Here is a 26,720-nt window from a genome sequence, read left to right on the forward strand (position 1 = left end):
GTGTTGGCCAGGATGATCTCGAACTCCTGACCTCAGGCAATCCACCTGCCCCAGCCTCCCAAAGTGCTGGGGTTACAGGCGTGAGCCATCGCACCTGGCCCCTCACTCAGAGGATTTTAAGTCACACCATGGTGTTTAGAATTGCTCGGGGTGGGGCCTCTCAGTGGTCATGCTGTGGACTCCATGCAGGTTCCCGCCATTGTTTTATTTTGCTTTTCACTTTTAGGGATTGCATTTCCCAACTCATTTAATTCTGTGTCCTAATTATATAAAATATTTCTGTGGTTCTAATGTCACATCTATAAAAAGATACATTCAAAGAAGCTTGCCTTCTCCACGCTGTCCCTTCCTCCCCATAGGTCACGTTTTTAAATTTAGGGGGTTGATAGAAGCAAACCCACGTGACTTGTGTGTTGCCCTTCCCCAGCCTAGTGGAAGTGCGCCAAGCCCACGCGTGTTACAGCCCCGCGCCCGGCCCGCGGTTCCCCGGGCGGTGGCGGTGGCGGTGGCAGCGGCCTGTCCCTTGCTCGGTGCTGTGCAGCACACCCGTGGCCACCTTTTTCCCGGGAGGAGGGTTCAGCACCCACGGCATTTTTTATTTTCACGGGTGTGACTTCGGGGTGGATTCTCAGGGTGGATCCCTGGGGTGGGGGGCTGGGTGGAGGGGGGGCGCGGGTTTCCCACGGGGCCGTGCCCGCCTTGTGCAGGTGGTCACGGGCTCGGGCCGCCAGGAGGCCCAGAAGACGGACGCGGAGTACCGGAAGCTCTTCGACCTGGCGCTGCAGGGCCTGCAGCTGCTGTCGCAGTGGAGCGCGCACGTGATGGAAGTGGTAGGCCCCGCCCCTCCCCAGGCCCCGCCCCGCCCCAGGCCCCGCCCCGCCCCCAGCTGCGCGCCAAGGCTGCCTCGGGCACTTGATTCACATTAACTTTTGGTCTTTGGGCTTTTTATTTTTGGCCCCAGAAAGACAAGAACATCTACCAGTAGAAATGTTTCCAAGATTATTTTAAGTACATTTCATTTATGTGTGTTATAAATAAAGGGCCTCATTTTAAAAAAAACATCTTGATAGAATTAAATTTCTACCATTGTGATGGTCTTTCAGTCTCTCTTTTTTTGAGACAGCGTCTCACCCTGTCGCTTAGGCTGGAGTGCGGTGGTGCAAACATACGTCACTACAGCCTTGACCCCCCACCCCAAGCGATCCTTCTGCCTCAGCCTCCCCAGCGCTGGGACCACAGGTGTGCACCAGGACGCCTGGATACTTTTTTTTTTTTTTTTTTTGAGATGGAGTTTTGCTATTGTTGCCCAGGCTGGAGTGCAATGGTGCGATCCCGGCTCACTGCAACCTCTGCCTCCCGGGTTCAAGTGATTCTCCTGCCGCAGCCTCCCAAGTAGCTAGGATTACAGGCGCCCACCACCACTCCTGGCTAATTTTTTTGTATTTTTAGTAGGGACGGTATTTCACCATGTTGGCCACGCTGTTCTCGAACTCCTGACCTCAGGTGATCCACCCACCTCAGTCTCCCAAAGTGCTAGGATTACAGGCTTGAGCCACGGCGCCCGGCCTAGTTTTTTGTTTGTTTTTTGTACAGACAAGGTCTCACCGTGTTGGCCAGGCTGGTCTCAAACTCCTGGCCTCAAGCCATCTGCCTGCCTGGGCCTTCCAAAGTGCTGGATTACAGACGTGAGCCATTGTACCTGGCCAATTTTCATTTTTTCATTTAAATTTTATTTTGCTTTAAATATTTACTTGTATTGATGCATAACAGGGGTACATAGTTGCAGGATACATGTAATAATTTAATACAGTCATACAATTTGCAAAGATCTAATTGGTGTGCGTGGGATGTCCATCGCCATAAATATTTGTCCTTATGCCAGAAAAATTCGAGTTCTTCCCTATCTATTCTGAAATGTACCATAAATTATTTTAATTAATAGTCACCCTAACTGATCTAACACTAGATCTTATTTCTAATATCAAACCGTATATTTGTACCCATTAATGTTGCTTCATCCCCCGCGTTTTTAAGATAAGGTTTTCTCTTTGGAGCTCCAGCCATCAGTGTCTCCATATCTTTTGTTGAACATTAGTAAATTATTTCTGGTGCCATATAAAGATTTGGATGCTTGTAATTCATAAAAGATTCTCCTTTTTGTGATTTATTTTGATCACATAAAAATGATCAAATTGGAAGAGTACATGATCATTTGAAAGGCAGAATCTTTACTTATTATTTTACTTTCCGTAGAGATGAGGCCTCACTTTATTGCTCAGGCTGATCTTAAACTGGGCTCAAGGGATCCTCCCACCTTGGCCTCCCAAAGTGCTGGGGTCATAGGCATGAGCCACCATGCCTGGCCCAGAATCCTTTTTAAAATAATGATGAAATGCCTAGAGTCTTAGATACTCAGCACTCACTATCCAGGCTATTTTGCTGGGTAGGTTTTTTAAATGAGAGGTTACGGGACCAGGATCTTTTGCCCATCTGTGGAGATGGACGGGGTGTGTGTCCTCACGTGTGACTTTTCAGAATGCAGCAAAGGTTCGAAGGCTGGCCTTCTGGCTTTGGCCACCATCGTGTGAGTCAGACCAGACGCCAGGCATTTTGCATGCAATATGGAACAGCTCTGCTCTTTTGGCTGCCGCAGTATTCCTGGAAGCTTGTGCACCCCACCGACAAGTACTCCAACAAGGACTGCCCGGACAGCGCGGAGGAGTACGAGCGCGCCACGCGCTACAACTACACCAGCGAGGAGAAGTTCGCCCTGGTGGAGGTGAGGACCCTCGGCCGCTCGCTCCTCCTCGTGTCGCTCTGACCTCACACCGTCTTCTCTGTCAAAAGCAAAAACATGAACCAACTGCCTGTTTCCTCGTTGCTTCTGTGTGGGCACCCCTTTCCGTCTGGCAGAGTAGTCAGAGTAGAGTGCGTTAGGGGAGCAGTGGCCGTCGGTGCTGGGTCTGCGCCGAAGCTCCCTGTGTGCGGGTCTGGACTCCTGGACCTGCATCTGGATGGAGAGCAGTGTCGGGTGCGGGGAGGGGAGGTGAAAGAGGTGTGGCCCTGCTGAGAGAAGAGCTGTCCTGCTCTCCTGTGCGGCTGGCGCTGCACTCCCCTCGTGAGCCTTTCCGTGGGCAGCTCTTCATTCCAGCATCAACCGGTATCTTTTCTTTCATAGCTGTGCTTCTCCTGTGCTGTTTGAGAAATCTTTGCGTACTCGCAGGTCCTGAAGGTATTCTGCAGTGCTTTCTGGATACTTCACTCTGCTTTCACACTGAGATGCGAATTTCACCTGAAGTTAATTTTTGAAACAATTCCGTCCACCCCGCACGCTGCCACCTTTGTAGCTGGCCACGTGACAAGGCATGTGTGGCCGTTTCTGCTCGCTCTAACCCAGCTCGGTTGCTGTCCGTTTCCCAGTACCACCCTGTGACTTTGCAGTCATCTACCCTGTCCGGGAACGCACGTCTTTTCTGTCTTCTAGACTTCCTTGGCTATTCTTCCCCACTGTAGTTTCATATTCATTTTAGAGTCAGCTTTTCCTATCCCACAGTGAAGATTTTAATCAGGATATGAACAATCCTATGGATCGTGACAGGAGAACTGACAAAGTCTCATACAGTCAGCCCTCCGTGTTCTAGGGTTCCACCTCCGTGGATTCAACCAAACTTGGGTTAAAAATATTCAGAAAGAAAAAATAACAACAGTAAAAAGTAATAAAAATGTTAAAAACTACAGTATAATAACTATTTCTATAGCGTTTACATTGTGTTAGGGATTTGGGTAATCTAGAGATGATTTAAAGCATGCTAGACGATGTGCCTAGGTTACATGCAAATACTACACCGTTTTATCCAGTTGGTTTTTGGGTGTTTTTTTTTTTTTTTTTTTTTTTTGAGACAGAGTTTTGCTCTGTCGCCCAGACTGGAGTGGAGTGGCATGATCTTAGCTCACTGTTTTAGCCTCAGCCTCCTGGACTCAAGCAATCCTCCCACCTCAGCCTCCTGGTTAGCTGAAACTACAGGTGCATGCCACCATGCCTGGCTAATTTTTATGTTTTTGGTAGAGACGGGGTGTTGCCAAGTTGCCCAGGCTCGTCTCAAACTCCTGAGCTCAAGCAGTCCGCCCACCTCAGCCTCCCAAAGTGCTGGGATTGCAGGTGTGAGCCACTGTGCCCAGCCAAACTTTTCAAGTTTTTTGACATAAGGTTTTTCGTAGTAAATTCTCATCTTATTTTGGTAGAAGCTTTTCTTTTTTCACATAACCATACAGTTCACCCATTTGAAGTGTAAAATTCAATGCTTTTAGCACATTCACAGAGTTGTACAATCACAATCAAATTTAGAACAAAAAGAAATGCCAGCTCATCAGTCACCCTTCATTCTTCCCTCAACCCTTTGCAGCCACCACCCTGCTTTCTGACCCCGTAGATCTGCCTCTTTTGGGCATTTCATATGAGTAGGTCATACCCTGTGTGGCCCTTTGTGACTGGCTGCTTCCTTCACTTAGCATAATTTTCTTTTTTTTTTTTCTTTTTTTTTTTGGAGATAGAGTCTTGCTCTGTCGCTCAGGCTGGAGTGCTGTGGTGCCATCTCGGCTCACTGCAAGCTCTGGTTGCCGGGTTCACACCATTCTTCTGCCTCAGCCTCCCAAGAAGCTGGGACTACAGGCTCCCGCTACCACACCCGGCTAATTTTTTGTATTTTTTTTCAGTCAAGACAGGGTTTCACCATGTTAGCCAGGGTGGTCTCGATCTCCTGACCTCATGATCCGCCCATCTCGGCCTCCCAAAGTGCTGGGATTACAGGCGTGAGCCACCGTGGCCGGGTTTTTTTTTTTTTTTCCTTAAGATGGAGCCTCGCTCTGTCGCCCAGGCTAGAGGGCAGTGGCGCAATCTCAGTTCACTGCAACTTCTTCCTCCTGGGTTCAAGCGATTCTTGTGCCTCAGTCTCCAGAGTGGCTGGGATTACAGACACCCACCTGGCTAATTTTTGAATTTGTACTAGAGACAAGGTTTCATCATGTTGGCCAGGCTCGTCTCAAACTTCTGACCTCAGGTGATTCACCTGCCTTGGCCTCCCAAAGTGCTGAGATTACAGGCATGAGCCACCATACCAGGCCGCTTAGCATAATTTTTAAGGTTCACACAGGTATCACTGTTTTGTTCTGTTTATTGCTGAATAATATTCCATTACATGGAAATATTACTTTGTATTTATCCATCCATCAGATGATAGACATTTGGGTTATTTCTACCTTTTTGCTATTATTAATAAAGTTGTTGAGAACTTCTTCTTGTTTTTTTTGAGACAAGGTCTCACTCTTACCCAGCTGGAGTGCAGTGGCAGGATTATGGCTTAACTGCAGCCTCAATCTCCTGGGCTCAGGCAGTCCTCCCTCTACAGCCTCCCAAGTAGCTAGGACCACAGGCACATACCACTATGCCCGATTAATTTTTAAATTTTTTGTGGAAATGGGATCTCACTATGTTGCCCAGTCTGGTCTTGAACTCCTGAGCTCAAGTGATCCTCCTGCTTTGACTTCCCAAAGCGCTGGGATTAGAGGTGAGCCACCATGCCCAGCCTCTATGGCCTTTCATGTAGGAGTTTTTGTGTAGATGCTGGTTTTCATTTCTTTTGATTGTATAGCTAAAAATGCAATTACTGGATCATAACAGCACATTTAGCTTTTGAGGAACTACCAGATAGTGGCAGCACCATTTCTCCTTCTTACCAGCAGTATGTGAGGGTTCCAGTTTCCCCACATCCACACCAAACTTGTTACCATATGTCTTTTTGATTCTAGCCATCCTAGTGGGTGTGAGGTGGTATTTCATTTCCTTGCACTTTTGATTTGCATTTTTCTAACAAGTAAGGACGTTAAACATCTTTTTATGTGCTTGTTGGCCATTTGTGTGCATTATTTGGAGAAATGTCTATTCAGATCCTTTGCTCATTTTTAATTAGGTTATCTTTTTTATTATTGAGTTGTAAGAGTTCCTTATACATTCTAAATATCAGTTCCTTACAGCCATGGGATTTTCAGTATCTTCTCCCATTCTGTGGTTGTCCTTTTTGTTTCTTAATGGAGTCTTTTGAGACACAAAAGGTTTTGATTTTGATTATGTCTGATTTATCTGTTTTTCTTACGTTGCTTATGCTTTTGGCATCATATGTAAGAAACCATTGTGTAACCCAGGTCATGATTTACTCCTGTGTTTCTTTCTAAAAGTCTTTTTTTTTTTTTTTTTGAGACAGAGTCTTGCTCTGTCACCCAGGCTGGAGTGCAGTGGCGTGATCTCAGCTCACTGCAACCTCTGCCTCCCTGGTTCAAGCGATTCTCCTGCTTCAGCCTCCCAAGTAGCTGGGATTACAGGCGTGTGTCACCACACCCAGCTAATTTTTGCATTTTTAGTAGAGGCAGGGTTTCACCATGCTGGCCAGGCTGGTCCCAAACCCTTCACCTCAGGTGATCAGCCTGTCTTTGCCTCCCAAAATGGTAGGATTACAGGCGTGAGCCACCACGCCCAGCCTCTTCTAAAAGTTTTTAGTTTTAGCTCCTAATTGAAATGTATTTTCCACTTTGAGTGGATTTTTATACAGTGTGTGACCAGGTTGTGTCAGGAGCCCTGCAGACCACCCTCCATCCCCCCGACTGGCTGGGAGGACTCTCAGGGCCTAGTAGTTGTTGCACTGAAGGTTATGACTCCTTGCAGCCGAAAGACAGTCAGATCAGCAAAGGGAAAAGGCACAAGGGTGGAGTCCAGAGAAGCCAAGTGTAAACTTGTAGGTGTGCCCTGCTAGTGGAATTGCACGGGATGCGCTTATTTCTCCCAGTGATGATGTGTGACAGCACACGCAAAGTGCGGCTCAGCAGGGCAGCTCCCCAGAGCCTTGGGGTCCTGGGTTTTCACTGGGGGCCAGTCACGTGGCTGACCTTGGCTATTCAGACTCCAGGCCCTCAAAACACACACAGGAGGTCACCATGAGTCACCTTGTTAGCAGAGACTGTCTGGTCAGAGTGGTACAGCAGTAGGCCCTGGGTCCCAGGCTCACAAGAACATACTCTCTAGACAGGACACTCCCAAGGCTCAGAGCTGGTTCCTGGGATGGCCTCAGTCAGTCCTGAAGACGGGCCTTTCTTGGGGACGTGCAGAGTTTCACTCTCCCCAGCCTGCTGAATTAACCCTTTCCTGCTGGCGGGTCCACCTGGATTCTCTCGCTTGTACATATCCGGTTGTCAGTACTGTTTGTTGAAAAGATGGTCTTTCCCCATCGAATTGTTTTGGCACCCGATTGAAAATCAACTGTGAGTTAACTTCTGGACTCAATTCTATCCCATTGACTCTGTCCTCTGTCTATGAGTATTTTCTCGTAGTCTCTTAATCTGTCTATAAACTGCTGATGTTCCTTTTTTCATTCTTAATGCTGGTAATTCGTGCTTCTGTCTTTTTTTTTTTTTTTTTGAGACAGAGTCTCACACAATCTCAGCTTACTGCAATCTCCACCTCCCGAGTTCAAGCTACTTCTGGCTAATTTTTGTATTTTTAGTAGATACGGGGTTTCACTGTGTTGGCCTGTCTGGTCTTGAACCCCTGACCTCAAGTGATCCGCCTTCTTCAGCCTCCCAAAGTGCTGGGATTAAAGGCGTGAGCCACCGCACCTGGCCTGCTTCTCTTTTTTCTTTGTTATTCTTGCTGGGCATTTATTTTTAGTTTTGTTTTTTATTATTTATTTACTGAACAGCTTTGTCTTTGTTGATCACCCTTGATTATACGCTTGTTTTCTGTTTCGTTAACTGTTGCATTTATTTATTTTGAGACAGAGTCTTGCTCTGTCACCCAGGCTGAAGTGCAGTGGCACCATCTTGGCTCACTGCAAGCTCCACCTCCCAGGTTCCAGCAGTTCTCCTGCCTCAGCCTCCCAAGTAGCTGGGACTACAGGCATGCAGCACCACACCCAGCTAATTTTTGTATTTTCAGTAGAGACGGGGTTTCACCATATTGGCCAGGCTGGTCTCAAACCGCTGACCTCATGATCTGCCCGCCTTGGCCTCCCAAAGTGCTGGGATTACAAGCGTGAACCACCACACCCAGGTGCTTTTAGTTCTTTTTCTTCTATTTTGGGGGGAGTTTATTTTGGTGTTTGTAATTTGTGATGAATGTTTGGTAAGTATTATGATTTTTATCCTTTTTACTTTTCTAATGCAGGCATCTAAAGCTCCCGGTTTACTGTTAACTTGCCTTTTCCTTCTTCCTGTAAGCGTGAATATGTAGTATTGTCATGTTCACTTAAAATGGGTTGTTCCTCGTTTGGTTTTTTAAATAGAACTTTTCTTTTTTTCTTTTTTGTTGATTAGAAAAGCAACATAAAATCATCAAACAATTTTCCAAAGTAAGCGCGCTGAAAACCTAGGCGTGGCATTGGGAAGGCCCAGTGCCTGCGGTGCCATCACAGAGACGCGCTGAGCAGCTGAGTGCGTTTTCTTCCAGACTTTTTCCTTTCTAAAATTTTCATTATTTTAATTGCATGTAGACCATGAGTCTTACATGAAAACAGTCTATTTGGAAATTCTTTACATTATTGAAGGGGGAATTAAAAACAGACTGTCAACTTTTCCACCTGAAAATTTTATGAAAAAGAAAAGCACCAAAATCATATAAGTCATGTTTCATGTACTTGTCGGACACGTCTACATTTACCCATGAATCAGGCTGTTTATAAAGCCATAGTGAGGAACACAAAAGGGGTAAATAAAACCCAGAAAGTGATGGAGGGAGACTGTGTGAAGTCTTGGGGAAACACATTTGTGTTCTTGGTAAGCGAACTTCAAACCAACAGATTTAATAAGAGTAAGAATACGCTTGCCGGGCGCGGTGGCTCACGCCTGTAATCCCAGCACTTTGGGAGGCCGAGACGGGTGGATCACGAGGTCAGGAGATCGAGACCATCCTGGCTAACATGGTGAAACCCCGTCTCTACTAAAAAATACAAAAAACTAGCCGGGCAAGGTGGCGGGCGCCTGTAGTCCCAGCTACTCGGGAGGCTGAGGCAGGAGAATGGCGTGAACCCGGGAGGCGGAGCTTGCAGTGAGCTGAGATCGTGCCACTGCACTCCAGCCTGAGCGACAGAGGGAGACTCCGTCTCAAAAAAAAAAAAAAAGAATACGCTTAGCCAAGCATGGTGGCGCCTGCCTGTAGTCCTGGTTACCCAGGAGGCTGAGGCAGGAGGATCGATTGATCCTGGGAGGTCAAGGCTGCAGTGAACTGTGATCATGCCACTGCACTCCAGCCTAGGCGACAGAGCAAGACCCTGTCTCAGAAAAGGAATCTGTCAAAAACTTTAACAAAACCAAAAAACAAAAAAACCTTTTGAAATGATTACTGTAGACTGAAGAGCATTTTCAGATGCTGAAGTAGGGTTTTTGTTTTGTTTTGAGACAGCGTCTCGCTCTATCACCCCGGCTGGAGTGCAGTGGCATCGTCACGGCTCACTGCAGCCTTAAACTCCTAGGCTCAAGTGATCCTCCCGGCTCAGCCTCCTGAGTAGCTGGGGCTGCGGGCTCACGCCACCACATCTGGCTAATTTTTAAATTTTTTGGAGAGATGGGGTCTGGCCATTTTGTTCAGGCTGATCTTGAACTCTGGTCTCAAGTGATTCTCCCACCTCAGCCTCCCAAAGTGCTAGAATTATAGGTGTGAGCCACTATGCCTGGCCGAAGAAGGGTTTTTAAGATTTTACCAGATATATTAGTCTTAGGTACAGCATTCTAGTTAAAAAATAAAAAGAAGAATTATGTTTTTCTGGTGCTATTAGATGTTCTGCTTTGGTGTCTTATACGTCAGGCGTCCACACGGCAGGTGGACTTGGGGTAAGTGTGTCTTGCTCTGCCTCACTTGCTGCTTTCAGAGAGATTTCTGGGTCTCACATAGCTATCGTGAAGTTGGCTGTATAAATATTTATAAACTGCAAAAGCAGTAAGAAAGCTCATGCAAGGCCGGGCGCGGTGGCTCAAGCCTGTAATCCCAGCACTTTGGGAGGCCGAGACGGGCGGATCACAAGGTCAGGAGATCGAGACCATCCTGGCTAACCCGGTGAAACCCCGTCTCTACTAAAAAATACAAAAAACTAGCCGGGCGAGGTGGCGGGCGCCTGTAGTCCCAGCTACTCTGGAGGCTGAGGCAGGAGAATGGCGTGAACCCGGGAGGTGGAGCTTGCAGTGAGCTGAGATCCGGCCACTGCACTCCAGCCTGGGCGACAGAGCGAGACTCCGTCTCAAAAAAAAAAAAAAAAAAAAATAAAAAAAACAAAAAAAAAACTCATGCAGTTGTAAAAGTCATGCTTGGTTTGTGCCCTTCAGTTGTTTAGTCAGAAAGTAATAAAGCACAGTGTAATTACAAAATTACTGTCTGGAAACAGGGAAGTGATGAGCCCTGGCACCATTTTTCTGTCCCAGGAATTACTTTGGAAGCTCTTTGTCGTGTAATTATGTTCCGTCAAAGTCTTCCAGGCTGTTTCTGTGAATGGTAATTCACTGTGCCTTTGTTGTGAACAATATGGGATTTGGGCTACAACCTCTTGTAACTTCTTTTCTAGTTCATATCGCGCCTGCTTTCCTGAGTCTTTTTCTTCTTTCCCATTTGAATTCCATCACAGGAGGGTGTGCCAGGGTGGATGCGTGTGTGTTTCGAGTCAGATGCATCCCTGTCCTCCAGAGGCTGACGGTCTGATTGGGAGTCAGTTGCGGGCACAGTTCCATTGACTACGGCTTTGGAGAAGACGTTTTGGGGCAGGGCAGCTGCAGGGCAGGAACGCGGGAGGGCGTAGGAGAGGTGCCGTGGGCGAGGAGGAGCAGCCCCTGGCATATGCCAGGCAGAGGCGGCTTGGTGCCGCCCTCAGAAGGCCGTCCTTGTTGCTGTGTCCCCCGCAGGTGATCGCCATGATCAAAGGCCTGCAGGTGCTGATGGGCAGGATGGAGAGCGTGTTCAACCACGCCATCCGGCACACCGTCTATGCTGCACTGCAGGACTTCTCCCAGGTGACCCTCCGGGAGCCGCTGCGGCAGGCCATCAAGAAGAAGAAGAATGTCATCCAGAGGTCAGCCTTCCCTACGCCCTGTGCCCACTGTGCCCACACGTCCTCGGACAAACTCGGGTTCAAACAACAGGAGCGTTAAATTCTCAAAAATGATTTCAATACATTTATCTTCAACCTCCAGATGCTCTTGGTGAATTACCTCTAAAAGTAATGCATGGGTCCAATGATTAACCCAAACAATGGACAGTAAGTCAACTGCAGAGTGTCTAGGGAGTCCGAGGACGCCGGGACAAGGTGCATTTATCCCAGGCTCACAGTGCCTGTGGGGGTCTCTGCACGGTGGAGCCCTGTTGGTGACGAGGCTGTGTTCCAAACCAGTCGAGAGACACGCCCAGGCTCCGGTCACGTGGGTGACTTCGTGTCCCTGTTGGTTACTGGGGACAGCCAGCTGCAGGCAGGTGGGACCGAGCTCTGCTCTGGCCGGAGGCTGTGTTCTGCCCTCTCCCTGCCCCCAGCGTGACTCGAGCCACCTCACTGCTGCCCTGGGCTAACAGATGCGAACTGCAGCTCGGGGCAGTCTTCTGGGAGTAGTGACACTCTCCAGAAGGCAGGCTCCTTTTAAACCTTCCTGTTGGGCCGGGCCATTACCACATCCCTCCGTGGCCCCCGGAGTAATTTGTATTTTCATGGGGGCTGTTCTGAGAGCCCGGTAGTTGGGCAAGGAGATGGTGTGATTGTGAGGCTGGGGGTCTTGGCATCTGGGCCTTGCTGATCGCTTGGTGGGGTGTTCAGTGTCCTGCAGGCCATCAGGAAGACCGTGTGCGACTGGGAGACGGGGCACGAGCCCTTCAATGACCCAGCCTTGCGGGGCGAGAAGGACCCTAAGAGCGGCTTCGACATAAAAGTGCCGCGCCGCGCCGTGGGACCCTCCAGCACCCAGGTTCTCGTCCCTTGAGCCCGCCTGTGCTCTCTCCCTGGGGACCCACCCTGAGCTGCGAATGGGTGGGGCTGGTGAGGCAGGGGTTAACTGAGGTCCCCGCTGCCCACTCAGGCAGGGAAAGTGGCGCCCGCCTGTGGTTTCTGCTGCTCCTCTGTTTCCTGCCCAAGTGAGTCGGGAGCGTGAGCGAGCCGTGCCTTGATTGTCAGATGTGTCACATGCACTAAGAAGGAGTCTGACTCCATTTCAACTCCCGTCCCAAAAACCTGGGCACACGTCCACGTGTCCGTATTCATTCTGTGTTTCTCGATGGGTGTTTGAATGTCTATAATCTTTACGTTGGGTCTGCAAATGACCCTCCTACAGATGGGGCGTGGGAAACTGAGGTGCTGCTTGCGTGTCCTCTTGTCGTGGTCCTGAGCTGCCCACTGTCCTCTCTCCTGGTGTGTTCAGGCCTCCCCGAGGTGCTTCTCACGACTTTCACACCCGGTTTAATCCGCACCACACTGCGTCTGTCCTCCGTCCTGGGGCTGGTCTTCTCCTCATCCCTGCTGGAGGCTTTTAATCTCTTCTGCCACGCTTCTGGAAAGTCAGCAGCAGTGCACGCTGCTGGCTCCGCAGCAGGGTCAGGGGGACGGCCCTCGGCCTGTGCGTGGTGCCGGCCACCCTCCCCGCCTCCCTCTGCGTGCGTCCCGTGTCCCTGCCTGGGGTGTGTGTGTCGCGTGACTAACGTCTCTCTCCTGCCTCTCCCTCCTGTCTGTCCGTGTCTAGCTCTACCTGGTGCGCACCATGGCCGAGTCCTTGGGCTCTGCCGAGCTGCTCAGGCAGCTCAAGTCTCTGGGCATGGAGAGGCTCTTGCATGCGGTTAACACGTTTCTGAGGCAGTCGTGCACCTACCTACCCCTTTTAACCTTTGGTGGTAAGACATCATTTGTTTCTCTTGACGTTTGTGGCACGGAGGCGAGCGGCTCTGCGGCGAGCTGTTCTTTCCCCGAAGCAGCAGCAACGTGGCCGCGTAGACAGGCGCCCGGACCCCTCGGGGAGCTGGTGCGGGGCCCTCCCGGCCAGGGCATAGCAGAGCAGTCCTTCTCTCGTGGGCGTTCGGGGTTTGGCGTAACTAATGTACCGTGTATATTTTCTCCCCCACAAATGTTTCCTTGGATAATCCAGCTTTACATGGTGAGAACCATGCTAGAGTCCCTCATTGCAGACAAAAGTGGTTCCAAGAAAACCTTGAGAAGTAGCCTTGAGGGGCCCACCATATTGGACATAGAAAAATTTCATCGAGAGTCATTCTTCTACACTCACTTGATAAATTTCAGCGGTAAGAGATACTGCTGACAGCATCCGGCCCGGCATGTCCTAACACCACTAACACCGTCTAGTGCTTCTGCCTGCCTGACCACCCCGCCCCGTCCCTTGGTGCACCCAGACGGTGACTCGTCCCGCCCTCTGTGGCGGCAGCTGCACGTCCCTGGCCTGAGCTCGCCCCACAGGGCGTGGCCCTTACAAGGGTATGAGCTGAGGAGCCTGGGCTGGCCCTGCGACATGAACAGAAAGTCTTTTCAACCGTGCGGAGTTGGAAACAGGCGAATGTAATCTGGTGCCTGCGTTGAGACACAGGCATTGATAAATACCAGAAATGGCCCCCGCAGTCCATGACGTGGGGGAAGGTAGCAGGTGCCCTGTGCCAGGCAAGCCCGTCCTGGGTGATGCCCGGCCACCTTGACCGGCCAGCTTGACTGGCCACCGGTGGGTGCGCTCTCTGCCCTCCGTGTGTCTGCCCCGTGTCCTCATCGAGTCGTCCGTGTCCACCTCTTGCTCAGAACAGGAACCTGCTGTCTTGGCTGGGGTGCTGCAGGTGTTGGAGGAAATCGTACCACTTTTGCTGTTAACTCCATGAAAGGATGGAGTTCGAGCGTGGGCTCTTGTAATCTGTCTCATTTTTGTATTAGCCAGACCTCCCTGAGGGTGCCTCTAATGCTGCAGCCTGGACATTGGTTTTTATCCTAAGCGAAAGCAAAGAAGTCCTGTTTTTTTGTTTTTTTGTTTTTTGAGATGAAGTCTTGCTTTGTCGCCCAGGCTAGAGTACAGTGGGGCGGTCTCAGCTCATTGCAACCTCTGCCTCCCAGGTTCAAGAGATTCTCCTCCCTCAGCCTCCCGAGTATCTGGGATTACAGGCGCCCGCCACTGCGCCCGGCTAGTTTTGTATTTTTGGTTGAGACGGGGTCTCACCATGTTGGCCAGGCTGGTCTCGATCTCCTGACCTTGTGATCCACCCGCCTTGGCCTCCCAAAGTGCTAGGATTACTGGCGTGAGCCACTGCGCCCAGCCAGAAGTCCTGTTTTTATGTCTCCTTTTGAAAAGAGCATTTTTAGGTAAAACAGTGGCTCACACCTGTTAATCCTAACCCTTTGGAGAGCCAAGGCAGGAGAATCACTTGAAGCCGGGAGTTTGAGACCAGCCTGGGCAACATGACGAGACCCCCATCCCTACAAAAAATACAAAAATCAGCTAGGTTTGGTGGCACGTGCTTGTGTTCTCAACTACCCTGGAGGCTGAGGCAGGAGGATGGCTTGAGCCCAGGAGTTGAAGGCTGCAGTGAGCTATGATCATGCCACTGCCCTCCAGCCTGGGTGACAGAGTGAGAGAGACTCTGTCTTAAAAAAAAAAAAAAAAAAGACACTTTCTCCTGGGTCCCACTGAAGGGCTAACGGTTGATGAGGTGGCTTTACCTGCAGCCATGCCCAGCTGGTCCTGTCCCTAGTGCAAGGCCCCAGTGACCCCTCCCCACTCATGTCCATGCTGCATGGCTTGGGGCTGAGTGAGGAGGAGCAGGCACCCAATACACAGCCCCTTGTGTCATCTCTGCTAAAGATTTTTTTTTTTGCTTGCGGGAAATAACATGGTGTTGTTTGAACCCTCCCAGAAACGCTGCAGCAGTGCTGTGACCTTTCGCAGCTGTGGTTCCGAGAGTTCTTCCTGGAGCTGACCATGGGCAGGAGGATCCAGTTCCCCATTGAAATGTCAATGCCCTGGATCCTGACGGACCACATCCTAGAGACCAAGGAGGCGTCCATGATGGAGTGCGTGTCGCGGGGGCCAGTCTCCAGCCTTTGCGTGTGGTGACCAGGGGTCTCAAAAGAGGTGGAGGAGGACGGGACTGTTTTATTTGAAATCATGTTTCTGGGCCTGCGCAAAATAACAAGACCCCAGTCTCTACGAAAATAAGACCGGGCGCGGTGGCTCACACCTGTAATCCCAACACTTTGGGAGGCCGAGGTGGGCGCATTACGAGGGCAGGAGATCGAGACCATCCTGGCTAACACGGTGAAACTCCGTCTCTACTAAAAATACAATAAATTAGCCAGGCATGGCGGCGGGCGCCTGTAGTCCCAGCTGCTGGGGAGGCTGAGACAGCAAAATGGTGTGAACCTGGGAGGCGGAGCTTGCAGTGAGCCAAGATCATGCCACTGCACTCCAGCCTGGCAACAGAGCGAGACTCCCTCCCAAAAAAAAAAAAATTGAGAAAACTTATCCTGGTGTGCTGGCTGATGCGGGAGGATTCCTTTACCACAGAAGTTTGTGGCTGCGGTGAGCTATGGATTGCACCACTGCATTCCACCCTGGCCACATAGCAAGACCTTGTCTCCAAAAAAAAAAAAGTCATGTTTCCTGGGGTAAAGCTTTAGAGGTTAATACGACTAACTAACTAGTTTCTTGGCGTCAGACTGGAATTGAGAGCTCAGGCACTAGAACCAGTCACGTTCGTCCTTTGCATGGGTGCTGGCTGGGGCCCGGGGACTCAGCCTGGACCAGGGAGATGGATGAACCTGGACCTTCCCCAGGCCTTTGTAGTGCAGGCCCTGTGAGGTGGCCATGCCCGGGAGCTGCCACGTGGGGGTCCTGTGGCCGGCCTCTTGTGTGACGCAGTCTCTGACCCAGATGAAGTGGGGAAAGGAAGTATTGATCGAACAGCTTTGTTTTGGGGGTCAGGACTCTGGACCTAGATAGAAGGGTCAGTCTTTCAAAATATGAAGTCCATGGAAGAGAAAGTGTTTGGAAAAGGGTGTGTCTCATGGTGGGTGACTGGGGAGCTGCCCAGCGGGTCTGTCTTCTGAGCACCATGAGTGGGAAGCCCCTGAGTTCCTCGTGCATCAGTCCTCACACATCCCTCGTGGTGCCCAGGAGATGGTACGGACAGCCACCTTCCACTCTCTGTGGCTGTGGCATGGCCATGCCATCTGTGTGGGCAGAGTCTCTGATGGCTCGTTCCGCAGCATTGGGGTGGCGTGAGGAGCTGGAAGGAGGCCTCCTTCAGGCATGCGCCTCCTTGCCCCGGCCATGGCCTTTGTCCAGGTATGAGGCAGTGGGAGACAGGCCTTCAGCCATGGGCCCATGCTGGACATGCTTCTGGTCAGTTGTGGGATCCAGGACCTTCACCTTTGTTTTTGTTTTTAAATGTTTGATGCTGTCTGTGTATTTCCGTCGGTGTAATTTTTTCTTTTTTCTTTTTTTTGAGGCAAAGCCTTGCTCTGTTGCCCAGGCTGGAGTGCAGTGGCACAATCTCAGTTCACTGCAACCTCCGCCTCCCAGGTTCAAGCAATTCTTCAGCCTCAGTATCCCAAGTAACTGAGACTACAGGCACGAGCCACCACGCCTGGCTAATTTTTGTATTTTTAGTAGAGATGAGTTTCATCATGTTGGCCAGGCTGGTCTCAAACTCCCGACCTCAAGTGATCCACCCACCTCGGCCTCCCAAAGTGCAGGGATTACAGGCATGAGCCACTGCGCCCGACCACCTTTGTTCTTTTCCAGTCAGCTCATTCGTCCCCCTCCCTGCCCCCAACAGAGACAAGGTCTTGCTTTATTGCCCAGGCTGGAGTGCAGTGGTGCAAAGACAGCTCACTGCAGCTTCAACCTTCCAGGCTCCGGCGATCCTCCTGCCTCAGCCTCCCGAGTAGCTGGGACTACAAGCATGCGCCATCACACCTGGCTAATTGTTTTGTGTTTCACGGAGATGGGGTCTTGCAATGTTGTCCAAACTGGTCTCAAACTCCTGGCCTCATGTTATCTTCCTGCCTGGTCCACCTAAAGTGCCGGAGTTCATTCTCTATCTTTTTTTTTTTTTTTTGGACAGGGTCTCACTCTGTCACGTAGGCTAGAGTGCAGTGGCACGATCTCGGCTCATTGCAGCCTCGACCTCTCAGGCTCAAGTGATCCTTCTACACTCAGCCTCCCAAGTAGCTGGGACTACAGGCATGCACCATCACACCCAGATAGTTTTTTGTAGTTCTGTTAGAGACAGTGTCTTGCCCTATTGCTCACCTGGTCTCGATCTCCTGACCTTGTGATCTGCACACCTCAGCTCCACAAAGTGCTGGGATTACAGCCATGAGCCACCAAGCCTGGCCCTTGGAGTTCATTCTTGAAATAAAAAAATAGCTCAATTTTCTTGTTAAAAAAGAAACACTATGTACTTGTAGTGAAATATTTTAAAGGCTGCTAAGTGAGAAGATGTAGGCAGGTGGAGGCCCTTGTCTGTGCGTGACCTTGAGTGGGTGTGTGCTGTCCCCAGGTGTCCTCACAGCCTGGTGGGTGTGGCAGCCACCTCAGGCACGGCCACCGGGGCTTTCACAGGTGCACTGTGTGATGTTTGGAGTGAACATTGTTTTTCCTTACGTGAGAGGTGAAAAGCGGAGTTGAGTTTCTGAGGTGGGGGGAGGCTGTGGGAGCTGCGAGTGCGGGGCGGAGGCTGCTGGTGACTGCTGTGTCCTCTGCAGGTATGTGCTCTACTCCCTGGACCTGTACAATGACAGCGCCCACTACGCGCTCACCAGGTTCAACAAGCAGTTCCTCTACGACGAAATCGAGGCCGAGGTGAGGCCCATGCAGCTCCATGTCTGTTCATTTCTCTCAATTAAATCTCCTTTCTCATTTTGTTTTCTTCCAAGTATTAAACTTTCCTTAAAACATAAGACAACGTAAACCGAGAAGCAAGCATGTGGGAGCGAGCCCTTCCTCCGTGGATCTGCTCCCACGCACAGTGCGGGAGCTGCTTTTACACTTGACCGCATGTCACTGCGGTGTCTGCGTCCTCATCTGTTTTTGGTTATGATCTTTGCCCTGAAGCAACTCCTGTTTGATTTCTCTGCTTTTTTGGTGTTGGATTTTGTAAATAGCACTCTGCTGCACCCCCTGGCACGTTTTTATTTGCATCGCGTGACTTCTATAGGACCAGTTCCCACAGGTGGAATTCTCAGGTTAGCGTGTGCACATATAAGGAGATGAACCTTATTCTCCACGTCGCCGCCTCTGCCTTCTCACAAAGACCACCTGAAAATGGGGCTTCAGGGAGATGTCACAGGTCCCCGGCCCTGCAGGATGGGAGGAGGGCAGAGATGCCCTTCTTGACCCTGTCTGCCGGGCACCCTGGGTCCTGGGTCCCGCTTGCCACCAAGCACAGGTGTTCTCCTCACGGTTCCAGGAGGTAGTGCTAGTCCCATCTGCAAGTAAGGGTCTTTTGGGGGTGTCTCCTGACCAATCTCACACCCAGAACAGCCGCTGTGCTCCAGGGAAGGCCCAGGGGCGGCCCTCAGTGGTGTCTCCTGGAGTGCACAGTAGGTGGAGCTGTCCCAGGCAGGGACCCACGTGCAGTGCACTGTAGTGTCTTGTGGTCACTGCACACGGTGAAGAGAGACTTGCGGTGGTGTGACCTCCACTTCCCGAGTTCAAGCGATTCTCGTGCTTAGCCTCCCTAGTAGCTGGGACCACAGGTGCGTGCCACCACACCAGGCTAATTTTTTGTGTTTTTAGTAGAGATGGGGTTTTGCCATGTTGGCGGGGCTGGTGAACTCCTGACCTCAAGTGATTTGCCCACCTCGGCCTTGCAAAGTGCTGGGATTACAGGTGTGAGCCACCATGCCTGGCCTAGTTTCTTTTCCCTAACAAGAGCCTCAGGCCGGGTGCAGTGGCTCACGCCTGCAATCATGGCACTTTGGGAAGCCGAGGCAGGTGGATCACCTGAGGTCACGAATCTGAGACCAGCCTGACCAACATGATGAAACCTCGTCTCTACTAAAAATACAAAAATTAGCCCAGTATGGTGCTGGGCACCTGTAATCCCAACTACTCAGGAGGCTGAGGCAGGAAAATCACTTGAAGCTGGGAGGCAGAGCTTGCAGTGAGCCGAGATCGCACTGCTATACCCCAACCTGGGTGACAGAGCAGGACTCTTACCTCAAAAAAACAAAAAAGCCTCAGTTAGTTGCCTTAACGAAACATTTTGTTTTTCAGCTTGTTGTTTGATCTTGCTTTAGGGAATCACACTGTAACGTGTGCTTTCTTTTTCTTCAGGTGAATCTATGTTTTGACCAATTTGTTTACAAGCTAGCAGACCAGATATTTGCATATTATAAGGTTATGGCAGGAAGGTAAGTATCTGGTGTGTGATTTTGATACAAAACGTTTCATAATTTGATCTGACGTTCCCATTACAATTTGTAGTGTATGAAAAACTTTGTCTTCTTTCTGTACTAGTTTGCTTCTTGATAAACGGTTACGATCAGAATGCAAGAATCAGGGAGCCACGATCCACCTCCCGCCGTCTAACCGCTACGAAACGCTGCTTAAGCAGAGGCATGTGCAGGTGAGCTGGGCCGGGCCGAGGTGAGGACTAGAGTGTGCGTTGGAAAGACTGAGTTTTCAGCTGGGTGCGGTGGCTCACGCCTGTAATCCCAGCACTTTGGGAGGCCAAGGCGGGCAGATTACCTGAGGTCGGGAGTTCGAAACCAGCCTGTCCAACATGGCGAAACCCCGTCTCTACTAAAAATACAAAAATTAGCTGGGCGTGGTGGTGCATGCCTGTAGTCCCAGCTGCTCTGGGATGCTGAGGCAGGAGAATCACCTGAACCTGGGAGTTGGAGGTTGCAGTGAGCTGAGATTGCACCACTGCACTTCAGCCTGGGCAACAGAGTTTTTTGAGACAGAGCCATCTCAAAAAAAAAAAAGAAAGAAAAAAAAAAATTGAAATTTCTTATAGCTAACTAGGTTTTACTAGATATCCGCAAGGCTTGTGACTGTGAACGTCCTTACAAATTGTTAGGCATTGAAAGACACGCCCTTTCTGCTGGGTCACCTCACACACAGGGAACACCTGCAGCATGCTGCACCTGCCCTGCGGCTCCCTGGGGGCGGGCATAGCCCGCAGCGGTCAGCCCTTCTCCAGGAGCCCAAAAGCCAGAGCTTAAAAAGAATGAAGGCCAGGCACGGTGGCTCAAGCCTGTAATCCCAGCACTTTGGGAGGCCGAGACGGGCAGATCACAAAGTCAGGAGATCGAGACCATCCTGGCTAGCACAGTGAAACCCCGTCTCTACTAAAAATACAAAGAATTAACCGGGCATGGTGGCAGGCGCCTGTAGTCCCAGCGACTCCGGAGGCTGAAGTAGGAGAATGGCGGGAACCCGGGAGGCGGAGCTTGCAGTGAGCCGAGATCGCACCACTGCACTCCAGCCTGGGCGACAGAGTGAGACTCCGTCTCAAAAAAATAAATAAATAAAAGTAAATAAATAAAAGAATGAAGGTGAGAAGCACTCATCAGTTCAGAGCATCAGAGAAAACTTTCTCCTGGCCAGCAGAAAGAATTTATACAGTGCTTATTTTTTACAGCTTTTAAAAAAATGATACACATTGCATGCCTGTATCAAAACATGTCATGTACCCCATAAATATGTACCCTTACTACGTACCCACAAACATTAAAAAAAGAAAAATAGTTAACAGTGATGTTACATCACACACATACAACTAGTAAAATGTGGAAAACTAAAACAAAATTGCACTTGATTCTACTGTCTGTACACCAATAATCACCATGCACGTTTTTGGACATTTTTCACCAGGGCTTTGTCATATTTTTATGTTGTCAGAATAACACTTAAGTGTGAATATGTTCCTAGTATGTTGAAATAGGGAATAATTTTCTCTTATCATCGTAACACCTGTAAAAAGACACACACAGGCTGCCGTGTATGTGGGGAGATGGGTCCTGAACATGGTTGTAAAGGGTGTTGTTACTGACAGACCGGCTTCTCCAGGGTCTCTGGTGAGGCTTTGGTTGTGTTTGAGCTGCTCATGTCCGCTCTTTCCCTGCCATCCTTCCCTTTGTACGCCAGCTCCTCGGCAGGTCGATAGACCTCAATCGTCTGATCACGCAGCGTGTCTCGGCAGCCGTGTATAAGTCCCTGGAACTGGCGATTGGTCGATTTGAAAGTGAAGATTTGACCTCCATAGTTGTAAGTAATTTTACTTTGTGCTATTGATTAAATTGGACTAAGGGTAGGTCCAGTTCTTGTATAGAGAATAAAAGAGATGCGCTCACTGAGCATGGCCTATACCAAGCCTCTTTTGCAGCACCTACACTCGTGTTCACGATGCTAAACTGACTTTAACGAACACATAACCCCAGTCTTGAAAAGAATCGTCAACTATGGCAAAAGGTAGCACACCGCTTAATAAGACGTTTACATTTTAGTATTAACGAGCTAGGAGATAAAAATGTTTAACTTTGGCCAGTACGGTGGCTCATGCCTGTAATCCCAGCACTTTGGGAGGCTGAGGCGGGTGGATCATTTGGGCTCAGGAGTTCGAGACCAGCTTGGCCAGCATAGTGAAACCCCATCTCTACTAAAACTACAAAAATTAGCCGGGTGTGATGGTGCGCACCTGTATTCCCAGCTACTCGGGAAGCTGAGGCAGGAGAATTGCTTGAATCCAGGAGGCGGAGGTTGCCGTGAGCCGAGATTGTGCCACTGCACTCTAGCCTGGAAGACACAACAAGACTCCATCTCAAGGAAAAAAAAAAAAAAAATGTCTTCTTTAGGGACCGAGAGAGCCCATAAGACTCTTCCTGCTAATTCCTCTACCCCTACATTTTGCTCGGCTGTCTCAGTTCATCTCAGCTCCAGGTAAGGTCTAATCCTTCTCCTATTACCCGGACCTTCAGGTTTCCCAGTGAGGATGTGTGTTTGGGGCCAGCGTCCCCCCTCACCCTCTCTGGGCCCTCAGCCATTTTTTGGCTGTCTCACGGAGCCTGCAGGGCAAGCCGCTTCCTTCAGAGGGTCTGTGGATTCTCCTGGCTTTCCCGGTATGTCCCTGTGGTATTTCTTGAAACAAAAGTTTGCAGTGTGAGTCTTCACTTGCTGCTCTGTTCGTCGGAGTGGGAGCTGCAGGTTAGACCCGCCTCTGTCTGCCATTTTTCCCTGTGTCTCTATCAGAATTTGAACACAGGAAGGGGCAAGACTAAGGAACAGGAAAACAGGCATTAAAAACATCTGAACTGGGGAACAGAGAAAAGTAAAAATGGATGAAACAGAAAAGAGCATAAGAAAGTGGACAACAGTGGAAAGACCTAACGTGTAACTGGAGTGTTAGAGGAGGTGAGAGAGCGTGGCATCACAGAAGAGTTGTCTGAAGAGAAGATGGCAGAAAGACCTTAACATGGGTAGAAGACACCGGCCTGCCACTGAGGTGTGCCACCCAACTGCACGTGCTGGAGCCAGGCCCGGAGCCACAGGGGGACCTCAGTGAGCAGGCCCCCGAGCCACAGCTCTGTGGATCTCCTGACTACCCCCAACTCTGACCCTCGGCCTGTGGTGCCTTTGAATCTTTAGGATGTAATCAGAGCTAGTATGCAGTAAGCCTGAACAGGCTGGTTGTCTTCCCTTCTCCAGTGCACGGTCATTGGTGCATGGCCACATGTCCGTTTCCACTGGGGGAACAAGGGGAGGGTTTACACTATGCATTTTCTAACAAAATGCACGAGGTCCTTTCTCCCCTTCACCCGAGGAGCTCTGGGTCCGAGAACTGGTTGAGGAGCCGTGATTTCTTGTATGATGATTGAAGTTAGACTTGTATTGGGTAGGCCTAGGGCTTTTCCCTTTATCCAGACCAAATGGGACTTCCGAAGGCTGGTCGTTTGTGCCAGCCCTGGGGATACCACCATCTGCTAGTCCACACTGGCACTCCTGTGGGTCCAGCCATTTGAGTACACGTGGGTTGTGCTGCCCACCACCTGGCACCATTGGAGTCAAGGAGCCCCGGCTGATGGCCAACAGAGAATAACTCAGAACTTTTCAAAGATGCCTTAGGTGAGATCAGGTTTGACGCTGCTGACTCTGGAATTGAATAAATCAAAATTCCCTCCGAAGACAAAGCTGCCCGTGGGAGAAGCTGCTGGAAATAGCATGTAAGCTGTAAGGGTTAGGGTCGTGGCAGAGGGGAGCCTGAGAGGCAGGTCTCAGAAGGCTTGAGCCAGCGCTGTTACTATTGGCCCTGACCAGCCCGTCTCCTCTTCAGAAGCGTGAGGGAGCTTATTTCACTTCCAGTCGAGCCGCAGGTAAGGATCATGGTCCAATCTCCTTTAGACGTATTACAGCAAAAAAGAAAATGGAAGTGCACAGCGTTGTCCCTGCAGGCAGCGGAGGCACGCCAGAGACACCCACGGACCATGCAGACTGGAACCTCGTTTTTCACAGTCAGCTAAAAGAGATTAAGCAAGTAGTAGCTGCTGTGAAAGAATAATATAAATCAGAATTTTTAGAAATCCAGAAATACGCTAGGCACGGTAGCTCACACATGTAATCCCAGCACTTTTGGAGGCCAAGGTGGGTGGATTGCCTGAGGTCAGGAGTTTAAGACCAGGCTGGCCAACATGGTAAAACCCTGTGTCTACTAAAAATACAAAAATTAGCCGGGCGTGGTGGTGGGCGCCTGTAATCCCAGCTACTCAGGAGGCTGAGGCAGGAGAGTTGCTTGAACTCGGGAGGCAGAGGTTGCAGTGAGCCAAGATTGTGCCATTGCACTCCAGCCTGGTTGACAGAGCAAGACTCTGTCTCAAAAAAAAAAAAAAAAAAAAATCCAGAAATAAGCTTATAGGAAAAAAGAAAGTTTTGAAAAGAGAAATCATGAAAACTCATGAAAAAAATTGAAAAGAAAAAGAGATTTCAAAACCGCAGACCTACACCAGAAATAACACAATGGATGATGACTTAGAAATACTAAGAATGAAGGCCGGGCGCAGTGGCTCACGCCTGTAATCCTAGCACTTTAGGAGGCCGAGGTGGGCGGATCACAAGGTCAGGAGATCGAGACCATCCTGGCTAACACGGTGAAACCCCGCCTCTACTAAAAACACAAAAAAATTAGCCGGGCGTGGTGGCGGCGCCTGTAGTCCCAGCTACTCGGGAGCTTGCAGTGAGCCGAGATCACGTCCCTGCACTCCAGCCTGGGTGACAGCGTGAGACTCCGTCTCCAAAAAAAAAAAAAAAAAAAAAAAAAAGACAACATTTTTCAAAGCAAAAAGAAATTAAAGCAAATTTGAGAGGAAATGATGCTGTCAAATGATCACATGATGGAGGATGAAGAGTCAATGTACCTGTCATACAGGTTCCTCAAGAAAACCAAAGCAACGGAACAGGGCTGACTGGTGTTTACTTCAAGAAAATGTTGGTAAAATAGAAGACACCTTGAAAGTGTCTATTAAAAGCATACATCATGTACTCGGTAAAACCGACCCAAACTGGTCAACACTTAGAAATACTGCATCTTAGACTGGTTGAAGATTAGAAAAAAAATAATAATATGTTAAAAACGGTATGCAGTGAAAGTTTTGGACTTTCCAGATGAGGAAGAAGTCCTTGGGCTGTCTGAGCAGGACAGGCGGGGAAGGAAAATCCGATTGTCCTCGGACCTTCGCCAGAGCCGAGGAAAGGAAGTGTGAATCGAGGGTTTGGTCGCCGGTCAAATCAACCTTCTGAGAATAAAGGCTGCAGACAGATGGTCACGAACGTGCCAGGGCTCAGAGGATTGTTCTTTCCTGGAGAACAGACCTTGGCTGGCAGACACTGGGCGCTGGTGGGCACCGTGCGTGTCCCTGTGGGCATCTCTGCACTGCAGAGCAGGGCTCCGCGTGTTCACTGTTGGAGTCAAACGGGTTGGGACTCAGACCTGTAGCGGCCTGGTTTTTTTTTTTTTTGAGACGGAGTCTCGCTCTGTCGCCCAGGCTGGGGTGCAGTGGCCGGATCTCAGCTCACTGCAAGCTCCGCCTCCCGGGTTCACGCCATTCTCCTGCCTCAGCCTCCCGAGTAGCTGGGACTACAGGCGCCCGCCAGCTCGCCCGGCTAGTTTTTTGTCTTTTTAGTAGAGACGGGGTTTCACCACGTTAGCCAGGATGGTCTCGATCTCCTGACCTCGTGATCCACCCATCTCGGCCTCCCAAAGTGCTGGGATTACAGGCTTGAGCCACCGCGCCCGGCTTCGCGGCCTTTTTTTGCGAGTGTAATTTGGTACAAGCCATGGTGTTTCTGTTGGCATTGGCCAAATATGATTTTGAGTAAAATCATTAGTCAAAGCTTTGACCGAGGCCATTACTGTCCAATAGAAATAGAATGCAAGTCAGATCCGTAATTTGAAATTTTCCCATGGTCACATTAGAAAAGGAAATAGGTGAAGTTATTTGTATCCCCATATTAGTTCACCACGTCATTCCTATGGCATTATACTTGAGGTGGATATTTGCTAGTCTGTTTCATCCTACTCAGTCTTTGAAATCTGGTGTCTCGTGTAGCGCCCCTCAGGTGGTGGCAGCTGTGCTCCGGCCCCACCTGCCACATTGGACAGTGCAGCCTGGACCAGCTCCAGAGCAGCACATGTGAGGGCTTGCAAGGCCTGTGAGAACGAGCGCACCTGCCCCGTCACCCACACACGCCTTTCAGTGTCTCCAGGCACCTCAGAGAAAGCCGGCTCAGCTCCGATGCCCAGGGAGATGCAGCCACTGGCTGGGCTTATGCCGCAGGGCGGGGCTGGGGCTCAGCGGGCGCGTGGGGGGAGGGTGGCAGTAGCAGGCCACACGTGCACTGCCTCACAGGGTGCTGGACGGCAGGGGTAGGTGGCGTGGAGGTGACTGCAGTGGAGAAAGGCGTGGCCCAGTGGGAGTGACTGTGAAAAGGTGGGGTGCCCTTCGAGAAGCAAGCTCATGTCACCTGTCAGAGCCTACGCTTGCTGGGACCGTGAGGCCTGGGTGGGATCAGAGGCCACTCAGCGCCTCCTTCCGGCCTGGACCAGCTCTGTCACCCACCCGTCTTTGGTCCCACAGGAGCTGGATGGCCTGTTGGAAATCAACCGCATGACGCACAAGCTGCTGAGCCGGTACCTGACGCTGGACAGCTTCGATGCCATGTTCCGGGAGGCCAACCACAACGTGTCAGCGCCCTATGGGAGGATCACCCTGCACGTGTTCTGGGAGCTCAACTACGACTTCCTGCCCAACTACTGCTACAACGGCTCTACCAACCGGTGAGCGTGCCCGCCACACAGGTGCCCACGGGAGGAGCTCAGGGACCCCCGTCCCGGCAGGCTTCCTCCATGGCACCAGGTCCCTGTCTCCCCACTCTTCCCGTTCCCCATGACTTCTCAACACAAAGAGCACGCAGGCCCTCCGGTGTCTTCCGTGTGCACAGGGAGCCTCGGGCCCACCCTCGCGTGGACGGTCGTGGCTTTGCACGTGGGGCTGGAATGGGCTGCGTCTCCTGGCTTTCTGTCTGCCTGATGGTGGAAGTGGGGTGACTGCTTCTCATGCTTCCATGCTGGGATGTTGGGGTGTGGGGGAGCCACCCTCCCGCCCACTGCCCATGGACAACGTGAAGTGATATGATTGGTGGTGAAACGGTGGACGCTGGCAGTATCCTGA

At 50.5% G+C, this 26,720-nt stretch overlaps 1 protein-coding gene across 10 annotated transcripts in view; it reads left to right on the forward strand.

Annotated features, from left to right (window-relative positions):
- CYFIP1 (cytoplasmic FMR1 interacting protein 1) overlaps positions 1–26,720 on the forward strand; it is a 112,124-nt gene that overhangs the window by 50,934 nt on the left and 34,470 nt on the right. For 8 of the 10 annotated variants that reach the window (XM_025390779.1, XM_025390778.1, XM_025390777.1 and 5 more), the window contains 11 exons: positions 708–830; positions 2,654–2,779; positions 10,930–11,096; positions 11,829–11,976; positions 13,144–13,297; positions 14,903–15,059; positions 17,757–17,853; positions 19,330–19,406; positions 19,513–19,621; positions 21,148–21,267; positions 26,127–26,326. In XM_025390779.1, the coding sequence (XP_025246564.1) occupies positions 708–830; positions 2,654–2,779; positions 10,930–11,096; positions 11,829–11,976; positions 13,144–13,297; positions 14,903–15,059; positions 17,757–17,853; positions 19,330–19,406; positions 19,513–19,621; positions 21,148–21,267; positions 26,127–26,326 (1,478 nt within the window). Of the gene's footprint in view, positions 1–707; positions 831–2,653; positions 2,780–10,929; positions 11,097–11,828; positions 11,977–12,744; positions 12,893–13,143; positions 13,298–14,902; positions 15,060–17,756; positions 17,854–19,329; positions 19,407–19,512; positions 19,622–21,147; positions 21,268–26,126; positions 26,327–26,720 lie in introns of all 10 variants that reach the window. The other 2 variants (XM_025390786.1, XM_025390781.1) reach the window with 2 other exon arrangements.

The sequence above is a fragment of the Theropithecus gelada genome, chromosome 7a (genome assembly GCF_003255815.1).
Source record: "Theropithecus gelada isolate Dixy chromosome 7a, Tgel_1.0, whole genome shotgun sequence".
NCBI classification, from domain to species: domain Eukaryota; kingdom Metazoa; phylum Chordata; class Mammalia; order Primates; family Cercopithecidae; genus Theropithecus; species Theropithecus gelada.